Genomic DNA, 23031 nt, shown 5'->3' on the forward strand with positions numbered 1-23031 from the left:
ATGAACGATCATGTGCCTGTTGTTCTTGTGTTTAGTAAAAGCACATACATTTTTAACTTAAAATATATTAGAAATAAAGGGAAAACTCTGAACATGGATTATCAGTGTCGTTCAGTGGTACTCAGAATTTGCACTGGCGTTTGTTTCATTCTCCAGATTAGAGTCTGCCACTCTTAACCACTATACTTTACACACACCTTTTTTGAGTCTGTATACTTCATAGTTTTCCATCCAGATTGGTTACAAGGCAGAGGGGATATCAGTATTCCTGGAGGGCATACATAATGCCAGATTTCAGACAGACAGAATAAAGGAGTCCCTTTTTGGATGCAATGAAAACCATCCATGTTTAACATTTAAGTCTATGGGAGAATTGATAGGAAAGATTCCACACGAACAGCACTGCAGCTACATACCGTATTTTTCGCTCCATAGCACGCACCTGACCATAACACGCCCCCCCCCAGCTGGCCATCAGGGCGGGGAAAGCCGGCTCGCGCTGGAACGACACAAGCCGGCTCTGTGCGACCCGCCCGCCTCCCAGCTGGCCGTCGGGGTGGGGAAAGCTGGCTCGCGCTGGAACGAAGCGAGCCGGCTCTGTGCGCCCCGCCTGCCTCCTGGCACGAGCTGGCAGGTACCTAGGCAGGCAGCGCAGAGCAGTTTAAATACCCCCCCGCCCGGCTTCCAGGGAATCCCTGGAAGCCGGGGGGGGGGGTCTTGAAAGTGCTCTGTGCTGCCTGGGATGGCAGCGCGGAGGAGTTTAAAAACACCACCACCACCCCGCCGCCGGCGGGCTTCCAGGGAGTCCCTAGAAGCCAGGCGGGGGGGGTCTTGAAAGTGCTCTGTGCTGCCTGGGATGGCAGCGCGGAGGAGTTTAAAGAACCCCCCCGCCCGGCTTCCAGGGACTCCCTGGAAGCCGGGGGGGGGGGGTCTTGAAAGTGCTCTGCGCTGCCTGAGATCGCAGCGTGGAGAACTTTCAAGACCCCCCGTCCGGCTTCCAGGGACTCTGCTTTAAAGCCTCCTCTAAAAACTTGTTTTCCTCCTTTAAAAACTAGGTGCGTCTTATGGTCAGGTGCGTCTTATGGAGCGAAAAATACGGTATATCTACTATATCCTCACTATCACTGTAAACAACAGCATCCCAGTCTTCCATCCATAGACAAACCAATGACCTCTGCTGATTTTCTTAGCATCTAAGTAATACAAAATTAAACCACTGCTGTTTCCCTTTGCTTAAGGAGAAGAGGGTGCTTCTCTGTCTCTTTTTATAAATATTTATTGTTCTTTGGAGGTTATTCTCAAGAACATTTGAGGAGCCCAGTGAGGTCTTAAGAGACCAAATGCTCCCATGTATTCTATTTTTATTTATGTAGAATAGGGGCAAAGAGCCGCGGACTCTAATATGGAGAACCGGGTTCGATTCCCCACTCCTCCACATGAAGCCTGCCAGGTGACCCTGGGCCATTCGCAGTTCTCTCAGAACTCTCTCAGCCCATTTGGAGGCAGGCAATGGCAATCCACCTCTGAACGTCTCTTGCCTTGAAAATCCTACAGGGTCGGCATAAGTCAGCTGTGACTTGACGGCACACAGGCACACGTTATTTATAGTCTGCCTTTTTCACTGGGACTCATGGTGGATTACACAGTCAATACAATCAATGGGCGAAAACGCATGGTCACTTTAGCCTCCTTTATTCCCTGATTTGCCCTGACTTGGATGGCCCAGGCTAGCCTGATCTCATTAGATCTCAGAAGCTAAGCAGGGTCAGCCCTGGTTAGTATTTGGATGGAAGACCACCAAGGAATACCAGGGTTGCTGTGCAGAGGAAGGCACTGGCAAACCACCTCTGTTAGTCTCTTGCCATGAAAACCCCAAAAAGGGGCCGCCATAAGTCGGCTGTGACTTGAAGGCACTTTACATACACACATTCCCTGATCCAGCCAGGATCGAACGCACATTCGGCGAAATGCATGCGTTCGATCCTGGCTGAATCCTGGCTGAAACAGGGACTAAAGGAGGCTAAAGCGACCATGGGTTTTCGCCCAGCAAGATGGGATGTTCAATAAACAATGAAACAGGATTTGGGTTGTAGAGCCAACCAGAAGTCTAAAAATTAGAACTGAAGCAAAGCATAAGTGTTAACGTGACACATTAAATGGTATCTCCTATTTAAAAAACACACACATGCAGATATAGAGTATGAAAACCAAGACACACTTACAGCTTTCCAATTCGAGAGAGCAGTTTTGAGTGTCAAGTGGGAACCTAGTGAAGTCCATGAAGCACATAGCTGAAACAGTTATCCTGTCAGAAAGGTAAGACAGTAAATTAAAAAGCAACCTTTATTGTTGAAAGACTTAAAATTGTGGATTATAATCTAAAATCAATGAACTGAGAGACTGCAAAGAGGTTCGACCACTGGGGCAGAAAAGGAGCACCTGTGCTCTTTCCTCTATTGACAAAGAGAGAGAAGAACATACATGCACCTCTTGCCTGCTGTGGATTTGGAGCGTTAAGTGGGCATTCTGACACCCTCTTCTTTTTGTCTACTTCTGGAGATGGGTTTTATCTTATAAAATTGTAAAAGCTCAAGATCAAGTTTGCCTAGCCGTGGTCATGACAGATACCATCTCCTATCATGTCCTTCCCTTCCTCTTCCTTCCCCACTTTCCCACAGTCTTTGGAAACAGTTATAAATAGTTCTGTTTTCACCCCTGATACGTCACCTCAGCTGTTTAACCTTTTCCCCTCAAACAGTTTCCAAAGCTAAAAGTGGAGGGCTGCTATTAATTGGTAGAACCACAGAATTGTTGTTAATTAATACTGCCCTCTTTTGACAAAAGGCAAAATGAGTTCACACTTAGCGCTGTGGTATTGCTTGTCCTTGCATGCTTTAGGCACAGGAGGGTAGGAAACAAGAAACATGAGTTTCCAGAACAAGGGAGAAAATTCAGCAGGAAGGAAGGCAAGGTCTGACAAGAGCCAGATCTAACTATGAGAAAGACATAGTTAAGACCCAGGCAAAACCTAACAATGAAACGTTTATAGGACTACCATTTCTGGGGGGAGTAATGACAGTCAGCAACCTAAGGGGACATTTATTACCCAGGAAACCTTTTTATCAGTCGTCCTATAAATACTTCCAAAGTAGTCAGCAGGTTACAAACTAAAGTCTCCTAGTTCTAGCCCTAACAATACTTTACAGGCACAAAAGTAATGCACCTTACTTCACACAGGCTTGGCTGCAATCCTGAAACCATTTTATGCTCTCTTATTAGAAACAGACAGGCAGTCTATCTACAAGGCAGGCTGGGTTGCCTGGGACACAATCAGTACAATAGAGTATAGGGCTATTGCTGCTTAAGTTGGAGTAAGAGATACAAGGACTGCAACCAAATAGGAATACAAGAATTCTAAAACTGTTTAGGATCAGGTGTGTCAACACACAACACTGTCAGCATTATACTAGCATCACAGGAGAAATGCTACTGCATATGTTTAGGATTATCTTGAATTTGTATAGCCTGATCTGGTGATTAAACTTCTACGTATGTGGTTTGCAAAATAAAAGCTGTTCTGGTTGTAAAGCAGTGATTCATCTTCTATAATTTGTTCTGTTGGAATGTTTGCTTAATATGCTCAGTGAGCAACGCAGATCTATATGCTGCTACATAGCTATATCTTTATAGCTTTCTAATTCTGAACATGGCCAATAGTGTGGAGATTATTCACACAGTGTGGGACCAGATACAGATAAGAACTGTCAGGTTTAATTGCTGTTTGAGTTTGAGGAGGTAAGTTGGGGGAAATATTTTAAATGGAATGAAATGAAATGAATCCCCGTTTGTGCTTAAGCCCAGAATTACAGCTTCTTGCTTTAACTCAGTGAAGAAAGCATTGTTCCTGTACTGGTCACAAATGGTGTTTTCACTCAAAGAACTGTGACTTGTGAATTCAAACATAACAGGAAATCCCAACTAGTACAAATTGTGGTTAACAATCAGGTAAAATCCCTAGTTTGAAATCCCAGTGTGGTCTGCATTCGGATGTCGTAGCTGGAGTTTGACCAAGCCACAGTTTATAACCAACCATGTATGATGATATCTAATTGCAGTGGGAGTATAGTGGTAGGAGAATTAAGCTTAAGGGGAGAATTCAAGCGTAGATTGAAATACATTACATTCTTTTTATAATGATAATACTTAGGATGTATATAGTGCTCTGCACTGTTCAAAACATACATAATCCTCATGGGTTTTCTGGAGTTCTTCCAAGAGTGGCTGGACTGCCACTCATGGAGCACAATCTTCTTGCCTCCCGAACACCTGCAAAAGCCTGAAATGTCCCCCAAATCCTGTTGCTGGAAGTCCCCCTCTGCAGAACTAACACCTTAATACTCTGGCTTTGCTAGAAGAGGCCCATACTTTTAAATCGTGTACCCCTAGGGTTGCCAGGTCCCTTTTCGCTACCGGCGGGAGGTTTTTGGGGCGGAGCCTGAGGAGGGCAGGGTTTGGGGAGGGACTTCAGTGCCATAGAGTCCAGTTGCCAAAGCGGCCATTTTCTCCAGGTGAACTGATCTCTGTCGGCTGAAGATCAGTTGTAATAGCAGGAGATCTCCAGCTAGTACCTGGAGGTTGGCAACCCTATGCACCCCAAACTGTGAAATGTGCAATCAATCAATCAATCAAGTTTTATTTTGATACAATATCAGCTCGGAATCTGCAGTCATGTCCCTCTTGTCCTTCCCAGGGTACACAGAGTCAGAGAAAAGGTGTCAACCCCCCAACAACAACCACCTTTTCTGCTGGCAAAGGCTGAATGGGAGGGAAAACGGGAACTGCTTCTCTCCACTCAAAGTGCTTCATCACAGCTCCAAGTGAACAAGTGCTTTTTAAGGTGAGCTCCCCCCCCCCATGTACGTCTGACTACAAGTCCAGTCACTTGCCTATGACCCAACGTGTGTTGGGCGTATTGTGTAGGTATGCCCTGACTGATGGAAACCTGTGGCTGTCACCGGCTCTTGTAAACGGACCTTCAGTGCCTGTTCTTTGAAAGTCTACGTCACAATGGATTGGCATTCATCACACATTTGTGTTTGTTCTCCTGAGACAGGCGGGGGGGGGATAGAGGAAGGACATTGTGCTTACCGCAAACTGAAGAGTACATTGCCATCTGGGTAGACACGTAACATAACATTCTCTACAGTTGTGTCATGGATGAATGATCTTTTGGAGTGCACAAAAAATATATCAGGTACCCAGATCTTTTTTATAAGTCTTCCATCAAAGGTCATGCTTTTGTTTCGGGTACTAGGAAATGAGAGTCTCTCATCTTTCCAGTAGTGTCTGAGGTATAAAGTCATCGTGAAATCCTTTATGTAAGGGAAATATAAAGGAAATTAAGAGAGATATTTTTTTAAGATCCACCAGGTATCCATTAGTCACTGTAATAAAGGTAAAGGTCCCCTGTGCAAGCACCAGGTCATTCCTGACACATGGGGTGATGTCACATCTCGTTTCCAAGGCAGACTTTGTTTTATGGGGTGGTTTGCCAGTGCCTTCCCCAGTCATCTTCCCTTTACCCCCCAGCAAGCTGGGTCCTCATTTTACCGACCTCAGAAGGATGGAAGGCTGAGTCAACCTTGAGACGGCTACGTGAAACCGACTTCCGTCGGGATCGAACTCAGGTTGTGAGCAGAGCTTGGGCTGCAGTACTGCAGTTTACCACTCTGTGCCACGGGGCTCTTATAGTCATTGTAATACTGCTGGTAAAAGAACCCAGTGCTAAAGACTTCGAGCATTGTAAGATACATGATGGGATTCTTCCCACCGCTTCTTAAAAAAAAGCAACTGCAGCAGCAGCAAGGGGCCCTGATTTGGACTGAGGTCAAGGGAAGGGAAGAGGGAAGGAGCTCAACCCCTCCCAAACACTTGCAGCTTCGCCATGAAACCATCCCCCTCCTCTGGTTTATTAGCCTGGGAAGGGGAAAAAACAGGCACTCTCTTAGCTTGTTTCCCTTTCCAGAGTTCACAATAGCCAGAGTTTCCACCAATTTCCACCAGCAACTCCACTAGCTCCCCTCCCCCATACTTTTTGCAGCGCTGGTTAGGCCGTAGCCCAGTAATAAACACAGATTATCTTAAAGTTCATATTCTTAGGACTAAGTATACACTGTGTGCCTCCTTTTCTGTCTCTGACATAGTTTCAAAACAATTGGGTTCAGTCCTTGCACTGCTCTGTTGTTTTGTGTTGGCCAATGGCCGCAACAATAAAATGTAATGTAACTGGGTTCAGTCAGCCTGCATTCCCTTGCTTACACCATTGTTGCAAGCCCAACTTTTTTTTTAAAGAGAGCAAGGGTAAAGCTCTACAGCAAGCACAGCACACTGTTCACGGCCTATGCAATTGTAGCTGCATGAAGGATGAAGAGGTTCAATGCATAAAAGACCACAGTCTGATTGAGTCAATCAATCAATTTATTATTATACGGTCATAAACCATCAAATAAAACAGGATTGCAGAATTGGTTGATAAATAGTAACACATGTAGACAAAATATGGATAAAATTACAATACTTAAAATGATAAAACATTACAAAAATGGTCCAGTCATAAATATTCCTAAAATTAATATAAAACTCGTCTGGAAGTTTCCGGACAATAAAGATCCCATGCTTCCTTGGCTGTTGCATAGATTCTGTCCAGCTCTGCCTTATTTTAATTGCTAGCCAAGCAAACCTGGCAACTCTATTAGTTAAATTATCTATTGTGTCTGATAATAAAAGCTTAAGTCATTGTTTCCTCAGAACTCTAGGGCAATCTACAAGTAATGGGATCAGTGATCTTGTGCATATATGATCGTACAGTTTGCATCTGAATAACACATGTTCCGAGGTTTCAAGTGCATCTTGTTTACAAGAGGTTCAGTGAATGTCAGCGCCATTCACAAAGATCCCTTTCTACTGAATCTATCACAAAGCAAATACAGAAGTCACCATGTAGTAGCAGAAAGAAAACAGTTCTTTAGTTGAGAAATTTCAGTTGCCTGACTGCTGCGGTATTTTAATGTGCCATGCACGCTTTACATGATTAGTGGTTTTCCCTGAGAGCTAGTATAGCAAAGCAGCTAATGGAACGGGCTGTGATCCCCAGTTCAAATCTTGCCTCTGCCATTCTAGATGGCCATAGACAAGCCAGTCTGTTTAAGCATCAGTTTCATCCTTCCTACACACATATATCTGCTGTAGGTAATAATACTGGCCTACCATACAAGGGTATTATAGGATCGCAACTTAATGTACTCAAAGCGCTTTGGGTACCAAAAGCATTGTCTAAGTGCTAAAATATTGTAATCTAAAAGGGTAACCAGGAGAAGAACAAGCCCAGACAAAAAGCAAAATTCCCAGTGCTGCTACAAGTGTTACATATTTCCTACACACTGAGAGCCAGTGTGGTGTAGTGGTTAAGAGTGGTGGACTCTAATCTGGAGAACCAGGTTCGATTCCCCACTCCTCCACATGAGTGGCGGACTCTAATCTGGAGAACTGGGTTGGTTTCCCCACTCCTACACATGAAGCCTGCTGGGTGACCTGGGCTAGTCACAGTTCTCTCAGAACTCTCTCAGCCCCACCTACCTCACAAGGTGCCTGTTGTGCGGGGGGGAGGGAAGGCAGTGGTAAGCCGCTTTGAGACTCCTTACGGTAGATAAAAGTGAAGTATAAAAACTGTTCTTCTTCTACACGCAAAGCACCTTCATGTAGCATAAAACCGATAGGTATGTTGTGAAGTGTGACACAATCATGTGTCTTCTGGTTTCCCATCCAAGAATTGAATTTGGGACTACATGTATGCAAAGGAAGCACTCTGCCATTGAGCTATGACCACATCTATATAAATGGTTAAGAGACAATGAAAGTATCAGTGGGCTCACACAATGGAGTACCGTTCACACAATGTCACAGTGTTTGGGTTAAGCAATGTTCAAAAATAGGTTTTCAAACTGGTCCATCTAGCTGCCCTTTTAATATCAGCTACCCGTTTTGGCATATTAAATGTCTGTTAGAATTGCCAACTGGCAACCTTACTTGGAACTGTGTACAGTTCTTATTAAACCATATTAATCCAATACCAGCACTGGACCAGCAGATCTTTGGGCCTCCTCTCCTGCAACCCAAAAGTGATTCCCAATAATTGCAGTTCTGATTACCACAGCCACAGCTGGATGATGAAAAGCTTACCATGTCAACTTCTGAAATACTGTCAATACTTTCAATTTGTACATCAATGCCCACTGGTATCGGTGACCCTTTAAAACAACAGAGAACACAGGTATGATGATCAGGCATGTCAACTGTAAGCTTTTTAAAAATTAAGGCTATGTGAATACTAACCGTAGAATTGACATACATCAATTTCTTGAAATTGTCTTCAAGAACTTAAAATGTGATCCTTATAGAGGGGAGTCACACTGAACCAAACTATCAGTTTCATGCTTAGGTATAACAATAACCAGGTAGCACATTTTATCTTCATAAGAAATTGCTTCCAAACCCTGGCAATGGAGAACAAAGAAAAGTGCAGTGCTGGAAAAGTTAAGCCTTGCTTCTCTCTGCTGCTTGTCTGCTCTCAAGCAACTTTTTATTTTTTGAAAAGGACCGGTGGGCTACAGATTTAAATGCATTTGTATGGGATGCACAGTTTGACCCAAAGGCTATGGCAATATGGGAAACCGAGCATCCTCTGTAAAGTGGGGTGTTACAAAACCGTTGTGGCTATAAGGTATGTTACCTTAAGTGATCTTCGCTTTGCAGGGAAGGAGGGGCCAAGGCTGAGAGAGAGTGGCTGGCTTAAAATCACAATGAGTTCATGGCTGAGATGAGATTTCAACAGCGGACTTCGTGGACCGCAACTCAAGCCCAAGAACACACAGAGAGATGCTTGGGCCCAGATGGTTCCCTGCTTGACTGTGCGTCATTTGTTATGAATGTTTCTCCAGGGCTTTCATCTTTCTTATGCTTGGGAGGAAAGCAGAGTCATGCATTGAGATATTTAAATGTAATCATAAAAGGGGGAAACAGTCATCAGGTATTGCTGTGACCAGAGGGAAAAAAGAGCAAGGTTCATACAGGTTGCAAGAACATTAAATGAAAATTTGGCACTTGGGAGGGGAATCAAAAGTATAGGTATTCAGGCAAAGTTCCAGTTGTTATTTAAAATTAATATATACATTTTATTCTTCGGTCAAACATCAGCTCTTTTCTGTAGCCTTCAGTCATGGGCTCCTTTCTTTTTTTGCCCTCCTACCCAGTTATTTTCGCACTCCTCCCCTCAGTCCTCTGGACCGGTCCCGCTCTCTTCTCTCATTTTTCTAGTGACTGCTGCTTTCTCGGACCTGCTGTCTTCTCTCAGACTCTTGCCTCCCCCTGTCCTGGGGGTCTTGCTCTTCTGCTCCTCCTTCTTTAATCTCTCTAGCATCTGAAATAATTCAGCCAGGTGGCAACCAGAGATCCTTAGGAGATGAGCGACTCAGCCAATGGGAGCCTCAGGCCCTTGTGTCCCTGCTCTCTAATATTATGCCAGTAATATGCCAAGCATTACCAGAGATTTTATGGCTACCACAACGATTAGAAAGGAACAAGCAGGAGACCCACAATGACTTGCAGGGGGCATTTCATTTCCCCCTCTCCCACTATATCCCCCTCCCTGAAAACCCTATAGCCTCTCCCCTTTTCTTGCTTCCTTCTGTCCTTCCTACCCACCAGCCAAACTACATTTATCTGTCATGGCAGAGAGGGGATTCAAACCTGGGATCCTAATCTGAAACTCTAATGACTATACCACATTTGAGGAGTGGCTGCTATTGAACAGTGGCAAGCAGCTGGGCCTGGATGAGTCAGGCAAGTTGGGTAGTACCAAGTTGCCCAATAGTTGCTGGTGGGCCTGGCCAAAACAGACCTGGAAATAGCCCTCCCCCTCCTCCTGCCTTTCCCTGACAGAAGCTGGGTACCCAAGGTTGGGTGAAAAGAAAATATATATAAGTCTATGCATCAATACTGAAAGTATAATTTATTGGAAACGCTATGTAAAAGTTAAAATTATTTGAAAGCCTTAAAATAGCACAATGGCATTTCCTGAGGTTGATAACTGTAACCACATACCAAACGCGTTTCGGCCTATGGGGCCTTCATCAGTGGTTAATTAAAACCCTTGTTAAGCCTGCACACATTTGCAGAAATACATTAATAAATACAAACATTTCAAACCCAACCAGGCATGTGTATATGTTGTCCGGTTAGTATATCTCTCTCATATACTATGTGTGCAGGTATCAATCTAGTAAAGCAGGTCTGCTTTACTAGGTTGATACCTGCACACATAGTATATGAGAGAGATATACTAACCAGACAACATATACACATGCCTGGTTGGGTTTGAAATGTTTGTATAGGACATTTTGGAGGACTTTCATTCATAGGGTCGCCATGAGTCGGAAGCGACTTGACGGCACTTAACACACACACACTCTCTCCTTTTCTATCATTCCCATCTGTATAAATGTAAAGCTAATAGTAACTACAGTGGTCTTACAGAAGCGTAGCTCTGCCTAGGACTGCCCCGCCAATGCATGTGTCATCTAATGTTGTTTTCAATTTAAACTGTGGGGAGTTGAACAGCCTATCCCATTTTTAAATGACCTAGATGGCTGGGGATCGAGTGTCTTACTGCAGAAGAAGAAACCATTAACAAGCATGGAAAACCAAATGCAACAGCTCTTACCTCCAAAGCTAGGTCTCAGTGCAAAATCATGGTCTTCTATGCGGAGAAGCTGCTCCGATTTTATGGGCCGCACTTTGGTGCTGTCTAGTTTTCTCATCCTAAGTTCTCGTTTGCTGCATTAAAAAAAAAATATTATTTGGTGTGTTTTTTTAATCTATACATACTAAGTTCTCTCAAGTTGTTCTCTCAAGTACCAATGAAAAAAACCTACAATTAGAATTTCAAAAACTTAAAAGGATCACTGCAAATAAAGCAATTAAATCAGATTACAGCCCACTAAACTCTCAAAATTATACAGAACAGTACAATGATGTAACAGGTCAGTTCAGAATAGCCATCTGCCTCATCTTCCCAATGCTTGTGCTGTAATAATAATATTGTAACTTTTTTCAGAAGATGAGGGGGGTTACCGCACTTGTATTCCCAGCGTTGTATTAAGAGTTTGAAAACGTTTTAAAAAATACTGTTCGCACTTTCTATGTATTCCCACCGATGTATTAAGAGTTTGAAAACATTATAAAAAATACTGTTTGCACTTTGTTTGGCTCCTTTAGCTGTGAAGATGTTTTCCAACCATTTATAAGCCGTAGTATCCAAAAACCCTTTTAAAGTGGTGTTTTTTATAACATTTTCAAACTCTTAATACATCACTGGGAATACAAAGTGCAGTAACCCGAGGACAGACTAAGCAGCTGCTTTAGAGCTGGTGTAATGTGTACCCTAAGGAGTTTCCCTAGGGAGGGAGCTCTAGTCCTTCTGAGCTTAAAGAAACAAGAAACACAAAGGAGGAATTCTTCTGAGGATTTTAGGGAACAGGAGAGTTGGAAAGCCATTTGTCTTCCAACAAAGTAGAGGCTATCAATCAAATGCCCCCACCCAAGGACAAGAAAGGCCTTTCAGAGATTCCTAGGCACTATACAGTTCCTGGCAATTCAATTCAATTCAATAACCTTTAATAGGCATAGTACAAAAAACAGCTCATACAGATTTTCATGAACGAGAACAATTCGCACAAATCCCTGCTGAACAGACCAGGGCCCCTACAGAGTATACAATACAATTAAGTGTAAAATATATAAAATGTACCATATTTTGGGGTTAAAGAAAAGGTTATAATAAAGGATTAAAATAATCTAACCATCCAGCCAGACTGTGACATAATAAACAATGATGATCATGATCATTATCCAATCTCTAGATAAACCACATCACAGCAGCAACTTAAAATATTAGGCAGGCTTCATAGATCCCCTTCTCAGTAACATTACCAAAATTTTTGCAACCGAGGCAGCTGTTTCAGGCTTGACATCGGACAGTAGAGCAGTTAACATTCGGCTTTTATTATTGACTAACTCAGTATCAAGCAAATCTAGTAGACAGTCATTACGAAGTCCCTCACCCAGGCGACATTCCAACATAATATGCATAAGTGAGTCTGGAGATCCTGAACCACAGGGGCAGCAGTTCCTGGCACAATACATTCCAAATGAATCAAGTCTGACCGTACCCCAGCACATCCTGTTGAGGGATGACGTACTCTGGCAATGGGGGCACGAGCAGCAGAAAGCCTTGGACAACCTCAAACAGGCCATCACAACTGCTCCTGTATTCTGATATTTTGATCCAACAGAACAGCTGGAAACACAGACAGATGCATCCAAAGATGGCTCAGGAGCATGCCTGTTTTAGCAGAAAGAACCTATTGTCTATGCTGCTAGAGCACTGACACAAGCTGAACAATACTATTCACAGATCAAAAAGGAAATTCCACCCTTATATGTTTGGCGCCCAAGTGTTAGCCCAGTGGAACCACAAACCCTTAGAGGCAATCTTTGCCAAGGCTATTGGGAAAGCTCCTGCACGCCTATAAAGGTGTACACAAATAAAAACATCCAGATTGTCTACGCTAAGGACAAGGACATGCTCATGATGGACATACTTTCCAGAGCTACTACAATCCCTTCCCCCTCTGCACCAGAACCTATCCATGAGGAGAAAGAAATTCACAGTCTTGTGGACAAGGAGCCACTCAGCAACTCATTGCTTAAACAAATGCAATACCACACAAGGCAGACCATGAATTACAACTCCTCAGAGCCCTGAACGTCCAAGGGTGGCAAGGGAAGTAAGTTAATTGTGCTCTTAGACCTTACTGCCCCCTCAAAGACTAACAGCGCATTCCTGAGAGGAATGCATGCGCCGGGCTTAGGAGGCAACGCAGCGGCGTTACCTCCTAAGGAGGTTTCGGCACTGCTGAAACCTCCACCCGGCACCAAAAATACGTGCAACAGAGGTGCACGTAAAAGGTGGCGTATCTCAGCCAAAAAAAGGGGGCGTTCCCAAGCAGAAATGGCTCAGGAGGCTACCTAACGGCAGCCCCGCCCCCAGCCGGCGCCGTTACACCCCGGGAATGCCTCCTGGGATGGCGTAACGCCTCCCGGGTTGCTGCTGCGGTTGTGGCCAGCGTCCAGACGCCGGCAGCAGGCTCCATCAGCGTCCGGGCCCAGCACTGCTGCGGCAGCGGCCAGAGACCCGCGGCCAGCCCTGCACGCTGGCACTGGGGCCACCAACGCCGGCGTGCGCCTCCTGGATGCCGGCGCTGTGGGCCCTTGCGCTGGCTTGAGCCGTCGCCGGCCTCCAAAGGGGTTTGGCCACGGCCACCATCACAGCTCAGGAATGGGCTGTAAATCAGAATTTAAGATTATTTTCTTATTATAGACCCTAAAATATTCCCCAAGAGGCACAGTCTCACATGGTGACCCTGCTTCACTGTCTCCATCAAGGCAGGCAAGGTCAAAAGCACAGACTTGTCAAATCATGTACTGGCCACATAGAACACTGAACTGAACACTGCGCACCACGCCAGGAACTTCAACCTAGCAACTGCAGGGAGCCAAGGATCTCGTATGAGATCCCAGGCTTGTCTTGATTCAAACTAGCAGATGATTTTTTGGAGCTCAATAACCAGTCCTATCTTAGATTCCTTGATCATTATTCAAAATATGCTGATGTTTTGTTCCTGCCCGGCACACTTGTAGCCAAGATGGAAACATTGTTTGCACATCATGGTGTTCCTAAAAAACTCATGCTTTCAAAAAAAACAAACTTTAATAGATGGTTTAGATTTCCATTTAGCTTTACTCACTCTAAGAAACACTCCTATTTCAGGTTTGAATTATACCCCTGCACATCTCCCGATGGGAAACATTTTGCCCAGCCCTCTGCCAGCCACATCAGCAACACTGACACCCAGGATACTGGCTGATGTTTGTTGGAAGACTGTGCTTCTTCCACCCCTATGAGACAGGATGGGTACCCTGCATCATAGAATATTTTTCTCGGGTTGAGTATTGGGGAAATGTAACATCCCCATAACAGAAATACTGCCTTTAGTTCTGGCCTAGCCCAAGTTTTCCTGCTTTGCTAGCCAAATAATAATCCCCCGCAACCCATGTCTTCTTGCATGCTGAGAAGCAGAACAATTGCACATTAAAAGATAAAGAGCTAACTGGGGCAGTCTTTTTAAGGTTAATGTTTAATATCTGTTGCTCATTTGGTCCCTCTCCTTTTATAACCAGGGTTGCATCCATTTAAGGCTGGATATTGTGTTTATGGTTAGGCTACAGCAAGCATTCACCTCCTGGATTGTCTTGGCCATGCAGGAAAATGCAGCTGTGAATTGTTGCTGTAGTGTGGTATGTAACCATATATGGATGTAGGCCATGTCTATGCCCTGGGCTGCCAGGGAAGATCAGAATGAAATGCAGAGGCAATCACTGGCCTGAGGAGCTACAAAGCGCCACCGAACCGCATGATTCTCTGGAAAATCTCTGATTACATCTCCAGCACTTCTTTGTAAACAGAAGCCATGAAAGGCTATGATTGGGATCAGGACCATAGTCACATCATTTTCCCAATCCTATTTGACCCCCCAGAAGGCAATATTTGATCTGCTGAGGGAAATAATTAGGCATTCTACCAGCATTGGGTATGATTCTCCCAATATGCCAAACATCAGCTTGTGGGGCCATTGAGGTTGGAAAGCATGGTGGGGTGGGAGAGTTAACCCTCCTTTTTCCATGTGGCAATTCCAGTCCTAATTGGGGTCTACCATGAATGCTATTCCTCCCCACCCCCCAAAAAAAAGTGCAGATCCAATGACAGTTCATCTAGCATTTCTGTTCCTGTGTGTATCCTCCAAAAGTGCAGGCAGTGGTTCTTTTTCCCCAAGCCATAACTGAGGTAGGTGCCATAGAATTTGGGCACCTTAGGGAGTTGTCTGTTTTGCCTGTATGGCTGGGCCAACTCAGGGAAGGATCTCTTAATTCCCAACAACAAATAAATAACAACTGAACCTTTATTGCCTTCCATTTCCAGTCATTTTCATATATTTCCTATTCTTTTAATTTGTCCGGGAAGCATGCCTAGAGGATTGCACCCTTAGTGCATAATTATGTCATCAAGTCAATCACTCAGGTTCTATATCCTAAATCGCCACTTCTATTTATGTTGCATCAGAACTTTTTAGAATCATGTGTCCATCCATAAAAGGTCATTAGTGAGCACAGGTGATTGAATGTTAATATAATGAGTACTTGGAAATTTATTTCTTTATTACAGCTCCAACTTACTTTGGAAATCCAGAATTAAGCAGAGTATTTGTTTTTAAGAACCACTGTGGCTCTTCTAGAGAAAAAACTATGGAAGCCTGAGTATTTGGGCTATCCGCGGAAATACAAGTTATTGGCACTTTCACTGAGTGACACCTTTGGTAACAACCTATGACACTTCAGGATCTCCTTACCATATTGTCAGAAATGTCAAAGTAAAAAAATTAAGCTTGTTTTAAATTAATTCTTGTCTATGAAATTAAAATTAAATAAAGGCTTTCAGTTACAAACCACATTTTATTACGTGATCACATATTACGGATATAGTCCAGATAAAGTTAGCCAGTTCAAGTTCTGTTGAAATCAAGAGGACTTCAATTGTTTGTTTTGTACTGAAATCCAACAGATTTCAATTTCCATTTGAGGCATTTGTCTTTTAAGAATTGCTACAGGAAAACTGAAGATTGTAAATTAAGGAATAAATAAGTTTTTTTTAAGGTATAATTGTGGGCACTGGTTGGTGCTGGTATATTCATTCTTGTATTAGTTTTCTGTTTATTCTTAATTTCCATTCAGCACTAGTTCAATACGACTGTAATGTTAAAATTTTCAAATGGAAATTAACTCTACATTATTTGGAAATACAGTAGTGATATTCACTGTTCAGAAAATCACAAAACAATGTTGTATCTTAAATGTAATTAGAGCAGGGAAACTCAGATTTTAAATAACCTGTATAACCCATTATCAGGGATTTCTAGCTCTAGGTATATACCCTATAAAGTAAATTCTCTACCATGTTTACCAAGGATTGTATGAGTACATGGAGGGTTTTAAGAGGTGCTTGAGTGGTAAGTGATCAAAAATTCAGATTTCAGTTGCAAAGCAGCACTTTTAAGCTTTAGCAGCAATCCAAATGTATTAAAACATAAAAGTGGCAAAGGTGGCGACCGCTAAAGAGCTTAGTGTAGATTGCCTTCCGTGTCTGTATGGAAAGAAGGAATGCTATGAAAGATGCCAATGAAAGCTTTATGTGCAAATCATCTGGACAAATCAACACATAATTGAACAAGTTCTGCAAAAGCATGAAGTGAAATGAGCACTCCAGACAAATGTTTCCCGTGTTTCAAAACAGCTTATTCCAACAAAATTCACCTCCCCAACACAACATGTCCCAACAGTTAATATCACTGTGTGTTCAGACATCACTTTTAACCAACATTCACTTGGGATGTGCATGAGACACACTTGTTCTTGAGCCGGCACACTTCCCTGGCTTCTCCTTCCCTTCCCCCGGAGAATTCTGGTTAGAAACTAAGAAAGCCATCCTGAGCGGATCGACTCAGAAGTATTTACTATTTTATTCACTGGGGCTTATTCTCAGGAAAGTGCTCTTAGGAATCCACTGAAACTCCATTTACCTGTGATGTATGAATACAGGACGTGGGTAACAGAAGTTTGTTTATAACTGGGATGGTCCATGAGGGAAGAGAGTGAGCAGGAATGAGGCACACTGGTGAACCCAGCAATAAACCAAGATTTTTCAACAGGTATGAAGGCAGGGCGCTCACAGTGACATCTGGAGGCAGCAACTCTAAATGAGATAAAGAAATCCTCTGGGACAAAACACCTTGAAACACAGAGCAAAGTAAAACACCTTCTATGAGCAATGAACTAAAGCCGCTGGCCAAGACTAAAGTCTCTGTAAGATCTGCAAATTTAGTGGAGTTCGCATATGTGAACTCCACAGGAGTTTGTTAACTAGAAAAAGTACTTCTGCCTATTCTTCCTTGGTGGTATTTTAAAGTCATCATCACAGTTGGGAAAATGACTTCTGCTTCCTCGTCATATACTGCTTTCTTTTCTTTGCAGGGCCATAATGCAACTTTGGAAAAAACTAGATCCATATAATGTCAGTATTAAAATGTCCTGACCTGGATAGCCCCAGGGTAGCCTGACCTGGTCAGATCTCAGAAGCTAAGCAGGGTCAGCCTGGTTAGTATTTGTATAGGAGACCTTCAGGGTCTCCCATACCAGGGCCATGATGTGGAGGCAAGCAATGGCAAACCACCTCCAAACATCTCTTGCCTTGAAAACCCTACAGGGTCACCATAAGTCAGCTGTGACTTAACGGCACGAAAAAATTCTGAATGGTTTAAAATATATTAATTCAGAGAGCCAGTGTGATGATGTAGTGGTTAAGAGCAGCAGACTCTAATCTGGAGAACCACGTTCGATTCCCCACTCTTTCACATGAAGCCTGCTGGGTAACCTTGGGCCAGTCACAGTTCTCTCAGAACTGTCTCAGCCCGGGAGATGGCAGGCAATGGCAAACCACCTCCAAACATCTCTTGCCTTGAAAACCCTACAGGGTCGCCATACGTCAGCTGTGACTTGACAGCACACACACACAGTAAAGTGTTGTCTGAAGCTTGGGGTTAACAGGTGGTAGCACTCCAGATGGATTTGTAGGTATAGCAATTAAAGTATAAAATCAGCACTGGCTAGCCATACCAGTTTCCTCTGACAGCCAACACCCTTTCTTTGAGGCACTCCTTCCCTTTTTGACTTCTTTTGGTGCTGTCATTATTGGGGAAGCTGCTGTCTGGAAATACACTAACTCTCAGAGTTCCATATGCATCTTGATCCAATGGGAGAGGCTGTGGCTCAGTGGTAGAGCATCTGCTTGGCATGCAGAAGGTCCCAGGTTCAATCCCCGGCATCTCCAGTTAAAGGTACTAGACATGAAGGTGATGTGAAAGACCCCTGCCTGAGACCCTGGAGAGCCACTGCTGGTCCGAGTAGACAATACTGACTTTGAGGGACCAAGGGTCTGATTCAGTGTAAGGCAGCTTCATGCGTTCATGAACGTTTTCTCAAAAGTAAGCTCAACTGAGTTTCCATATAGATTACTTTCAAATGTGTAGTAATTACAGCCTTAAATAGAAATCTCCTATACAACCTCAGGTGTCCATGAATTCTATCACTGGCTCCTCACTGTAAAAGAAGCTTCCAGACAGAGAGGGGCCATCGTGTTTATACCCACGACTATGCTCCAATTCAATGTTAGATTTTGTTACAGGGAACGTTTATATAAACTATGAATACTGAATCCCAGAAAATGATTTCAGTGATTTGTAGAACAGGATGACAGGGATGATTGTGAAAACAGATCTCTTGTCACCCTGCTAATGTACCCCACTCAGACTGCTGTTTCTTCTCTACTGGAAGGAAGTGCAAGACATCTGATTCATGTCAGCAGTAACTGAACTCATAAACCTCAGCAGTCATCAAAACTCACACAGCCTTCTGAGCACCCCAGTTATGTAAGCTTGTTTTGAATCCGCTTTTTAAACACAATCCCTCCGATTCAGACAACTGGAAGCATGTAGAAAATGTGAATGACCCCTGTGACGTGCATGGAGACCTCCACAGGGGAAAAAAAGGATGACAAGGACCTCTCTGCCCCTGGATACGGATGAGGGATGGGGAAGTAAGGTTGCCAGATCCAGGTTGGGAAACTTCTGGAGATTTGGGAATGGAGCCTGGGGAGGACAGGGACCTCAGTGGGGTACAATGTCATAGAGTCCATCCTCCAAAAGCATCAATTTTCTCCAGGGGAACTGATCTCTGTAGTCTGGAGATGAGCTGTCATTCTGGGGGGTCCATAGGTCCCACCGAGAGGCTGGCATCCCTAGCCCTGATCATCTCCCCATCCCCATATGAGCCTTTTGAAGGGAGTGGGTAGGTAAAGGAAAAGAAATGAAAGCATGCTGCATTGGAACCTATTTTTGTAAGATGATCCCCTCATTCATTCATGTCTTGTAGACACAAAACTCCAACATCTTCTTATGCAACTCCTGTTCATTTCTGTAGAATCATCTGTAAGATATTTCCAGGGGGTTGTGATACAAACATATATAAATTTAAGCCCACAAAGAGCTAGGAGTTAGAGAGTAATCCTAAACAGGTCTGCACAGACTCCTACTCAAGGCTATTCAGTGAGGCTTACTCCCAGGGAAGTGTTCTTAGGATTGCACTTGGAGACTCTGATAAAATAATTTCCCGTTAATATTATCTATATTCCAATGTTACCCTACTTCACTCCTTATGTTTTTTTAAATAGTCACCATGGCATCCAGGTCTATGGGGAAAATATAATGACAAATTATAACATCAACTTAAAAAATAATATCTTACCAAGAAGAATTTAAGCTCCTTTTGTGTGGTTATTTTAGCATTTCACATTTTTGTGCTACACTTTGTGCTAACTAATAACCCTGAGACTGACAGATGGTTACATAATGTGTTCATACACTGTACATAAATAAAGATTATAAACAAATATAAGACATTATGAAAGGGAAATTCTATTATTGCTTTTGCTGATTAAAGCATCCCTTTATGCCTTCTTTCTTGGCATTACTGAGTTTGGACAAACGAATGAAGCGAGCCCTTAGGGGTTGGTCAGGTCGTTTTTGGGACGATGTTGTCCAGCCAACAGAATACATAAACAGACAGCGGCCATGATGCCCAGCATGCCTCCTGCTCACCTGTTATGCCTTTTCATGAACGACCTTTGAGGGTGACGGTGGTGGTAATGGTGGTGGTGGTGATCGCTGTGGCTCATTAAAAGAGCTGTTGGCCAGAGGCAGGTGAAAAGCAACAGTTTTATTGCCAGGACCATGTCTTCCGATCACTGGAGGAAAACCAGCTCAATCAGCCCACGTTAATAGCCTTTCATTCTGGTGCTTCCGGTTATTAAGCAACATCATACGAGGGAGAAGATGCAGGTAGTGTGAAGCATTGCTGACTGTCGGAGGCGAAAGCATCTCAGTTTTCATTCTTCTTCTATCTGCAGTTTTTAAACAATTCTTAAAATCCACATCGTAGGGTTTTGCTGACCAGGTGCTGCAGTTTCAGCTTTCGAAGTCTACTAAGTATAACAGGGAAGACCATTTATCCCATTTCCATCCATTTCTTTTGTCATCTCCAGATTGTATTCCTTGTCCAGTGCTTTGCCACCCGCTCAGTATTCTCTTTGATGGAGCCTTGGCGCAGACAAAAGGGTGATGTCAAACATTTAATCCCCTTAATCCCCCACAACACCATGTACCAAACACACACACACACACTTATATTACTCTATGGAAATCTGTGATTAAAGATAAAAGGTCAGGAAATTAATCTTACTTACTACTGCATATGTGGAAAATTATTTTGGGCAAATACATTAAAATGTTCAAATTGGGTAAGTAGCATTTTTGCTTCACAGACATGGAAATTATTTATGAACACATAATAAGGTAACTGGCATCTCTCTTGATGGGAAAAACAAACTGGTATCTTGCTATCTGAAGAAATGAGCTGTGACTCACGAAAGTTCATACCCTGCCAGAAATTTTGTTAGTCTTTAAAGTGCTACTGGACTCTCGCTCTTTTCTACTGGTACCTTTGTGTTTGGCATTTTATCTGATACTTGGAAACGCGAAGTGTCGTTGGCTGAAAAATCTCTAATTCAGAGTTGTTAAGATCTTTGGATGTTGCTGATAAAAATGGAAAGTATGGTTTGTGTTTCAGAGGAAACAGAGCTGCTTTTCTGATTACACAGTAACAGATTTATTAAAAAAAAATTAAGCTGAAAGCTATTGTCTCAATGATAGTAGAGATTTTGTTTTCCTCCAAAGCATTTAAAAACTTTAAAGAATTGATAAGGTCACATCCTTTGAATTAAACAGCCAGGTAGAATCAAGAAGGAATCATTAGAGATATGTACCCAGGTATTTATGGCCTGAAAATATACCCCCCCCCCAATCCTTACTGGTATGTTTTGGGTATATTCCACTCAGCCAAAATGGGGTTCAGGATTTCAGAATACTTAATATCAATTCCCAAATACCCCGGAAATATCTGGAAATATTCAGGGCCATTTTAAAGCTCCCAGGACTGTTCTTCTCCCATTTCTCAGGGTTCCCTGGCAATAGGAGAGTGGGGAGGTAGACAGCTGAGAGAGGCAATAGGATCAGATGTTAGAGGCAACACTTGAACAGTCTGCCCAATTGTGATGATCCTCACATGCCTCCATGAGGTCCAATTACACATTTGGTTTTTTAATAGACTATGGCCATGTTGGCGAACCTATGGCACGCGTGCCCGACCCGGCACGCGTAGCCCTCTCTGCCGGCACGCGGGTAAGCAGCTTGGGACGGGACCGAAAGTCCAGACGGGCGAGGCAGCGACGAATGGAAGAGGTGGAGAGAGAGCAAGCCCGCTTTCCGAGGGACAGGGCGAGGAACCGGCAAGCCAGCAGCCAGGAGAAGACGGAGCGCAGAGACGCGGCAGCACGCCGCCGCACCCCAGCTGTAGCCCCGCCGCACGGTCGTGCCTGCGCCAGTCAGAGGACTTGGCTGGGGGCGTGGGGAGGAGGGCAGGATGTTCCAGCCCTAATAAGGTCTTGGGCGGGACTAGAGGGAGGGCTGGAACATCCTGCCCTCCTCCCCACGCCCCCAGCCAAGTCCTCTGACTGGCGCAGGCACGACCGGGCGGCGGGGCTACAGCTGGGGTGCAGCGGCGTGCCGCCGCGTCTCTGCGCTCCGTCTTCTCCTGGCTGCTGGCTTGCCGGTTCCTCGCCCCATCCCTCGGGAAGCGGGCTTGCTCTCTCTCCACCTCTTCCATTCGTCGCTGCCTTGCCCGTCTGGACTTTCGGTCCCGTCCCGAGCCATTTACCCGCGTGCCGGCAGAGGAGGCTCCACCCCGTCCTCGTCGACCCGTAGCAGTCCGGGGGCTGCAGGGACACGGCTTCTTGCAAGGGAGGCCAGGCCCGCCCGCCCGCTGCAAAAGGCCCCCGAAGACCGGGCTGTCACCTGCGGCGCCTCCCCCGCTCGGCCAAGAGGAGCCGCTGCTGCCGCCCCGGTTCTGTCCAGCGCGCAGCCCAGCCGAGCGGCCTGGGAAGCGGCGCCGGGGAGCGGGAGCTGTTCGTGCGGTGCGGGGGGGGGCGTGCTGCGGTGGCGGCCGGCGGGACTTATGCCCAAGCAGCCGCGCACCACTTCGCCCTTGCAGCGCTGCCTTCTTCTTCCTCCTCCCAGAGGCTCCTGGCCCAGCCTGGGCTCCGTTGCAGCTGGCAGCTGCAGCCGGGGGGGGGGGAAGCGGCTCAGCTCCTGCCAAGGGCCCCCCGCCATTGGCCTGCCTGGCCTTTCCCAGAACGGACGTTGCAGAGCTGGGGAAAGTGTCCAAGAGGGCGGCCAAGACGGCCAACCCCTGGGCGCCTTTTTATGGGGACTGTAAGCAGATGATGAGAGGGAGGGCCCCTTGGCCATCTTCTGGGCGTGGAGTAGGGGGGGTCACTGTGTGTGTGGGGGGGAGGTAGTTGTGAATCTCCTGCATTGTGCAGGAGTTGTTTTTTCTAAACTAAAACCTCAGTATTCAGGTTAAATTGCCGCATTGGCACTCGGCGATAAATAAGTGGGTTTTGGGTTGCAGTTTGGGCACTTGGTCTCTAAAAGGTTCGCCATCACTGGACTATGGCAACCAGATTTTATCTTTTTTTCAGCTGTGGACTAGATGTGACTTGTCAACCTCTGTGGAAAGGCAATATTTACAACTGCAAATCTGTTGGTATCTAAATATGCCCCTGGAGCACAAAGT

At 44.6% G+C, this 23031-nt stretch overlaps 1 protein-coding gene across 1 annotated transcript in view; it reads right to left on the minus strand.

Moving 5' to 3' along the window:
* The window catches only part of GABRR3 (gamma-aminobutyric acid type A receptor subunit rho3), a 34059-nt gene extending 13985 nt beyond the window's left edge, over positions 1–20074 (minus strand). Inside the window, exons 1-5 of the mRNA XM_056858727.1 lie at positions 19941–20074; positions 10778–10890; positions 8239–8306; positions 5149–5372; positions 2223–2305 (exon numbers count right to left, since the gene is read on the minus strand). Of these exons, the coding sequence (XP_056714705.1) occupies positions 2223–2305; positions 5149–5372; positions 8239–8306; positions 10778–10890; positions 19941–20074 (622 nt within the window). The remainder of the gene's footprint in view (positions 1–2222; positions 2306–5148; positions 5373–8238; positions 8307–10777; positions 10891–19940) is intronic.
* Positions 20075–23031: the final 2957 nt, after the last annotated feature.

This window comes from Euleptes europaea, chromosome 12 (genome assembly GCF_029931775.1).
Source record: "Euleptes europaea isolate rEulEur1 chromosome 12, rEulEur1.hap1, whole genome shotgun sequence".
Lineage (NCBI taxonomy): Eukaryota > Metazoa > Chordata > Lepidosauria > Squamata > Sphaerodactylidae > Euleptes > Euleptes europaea.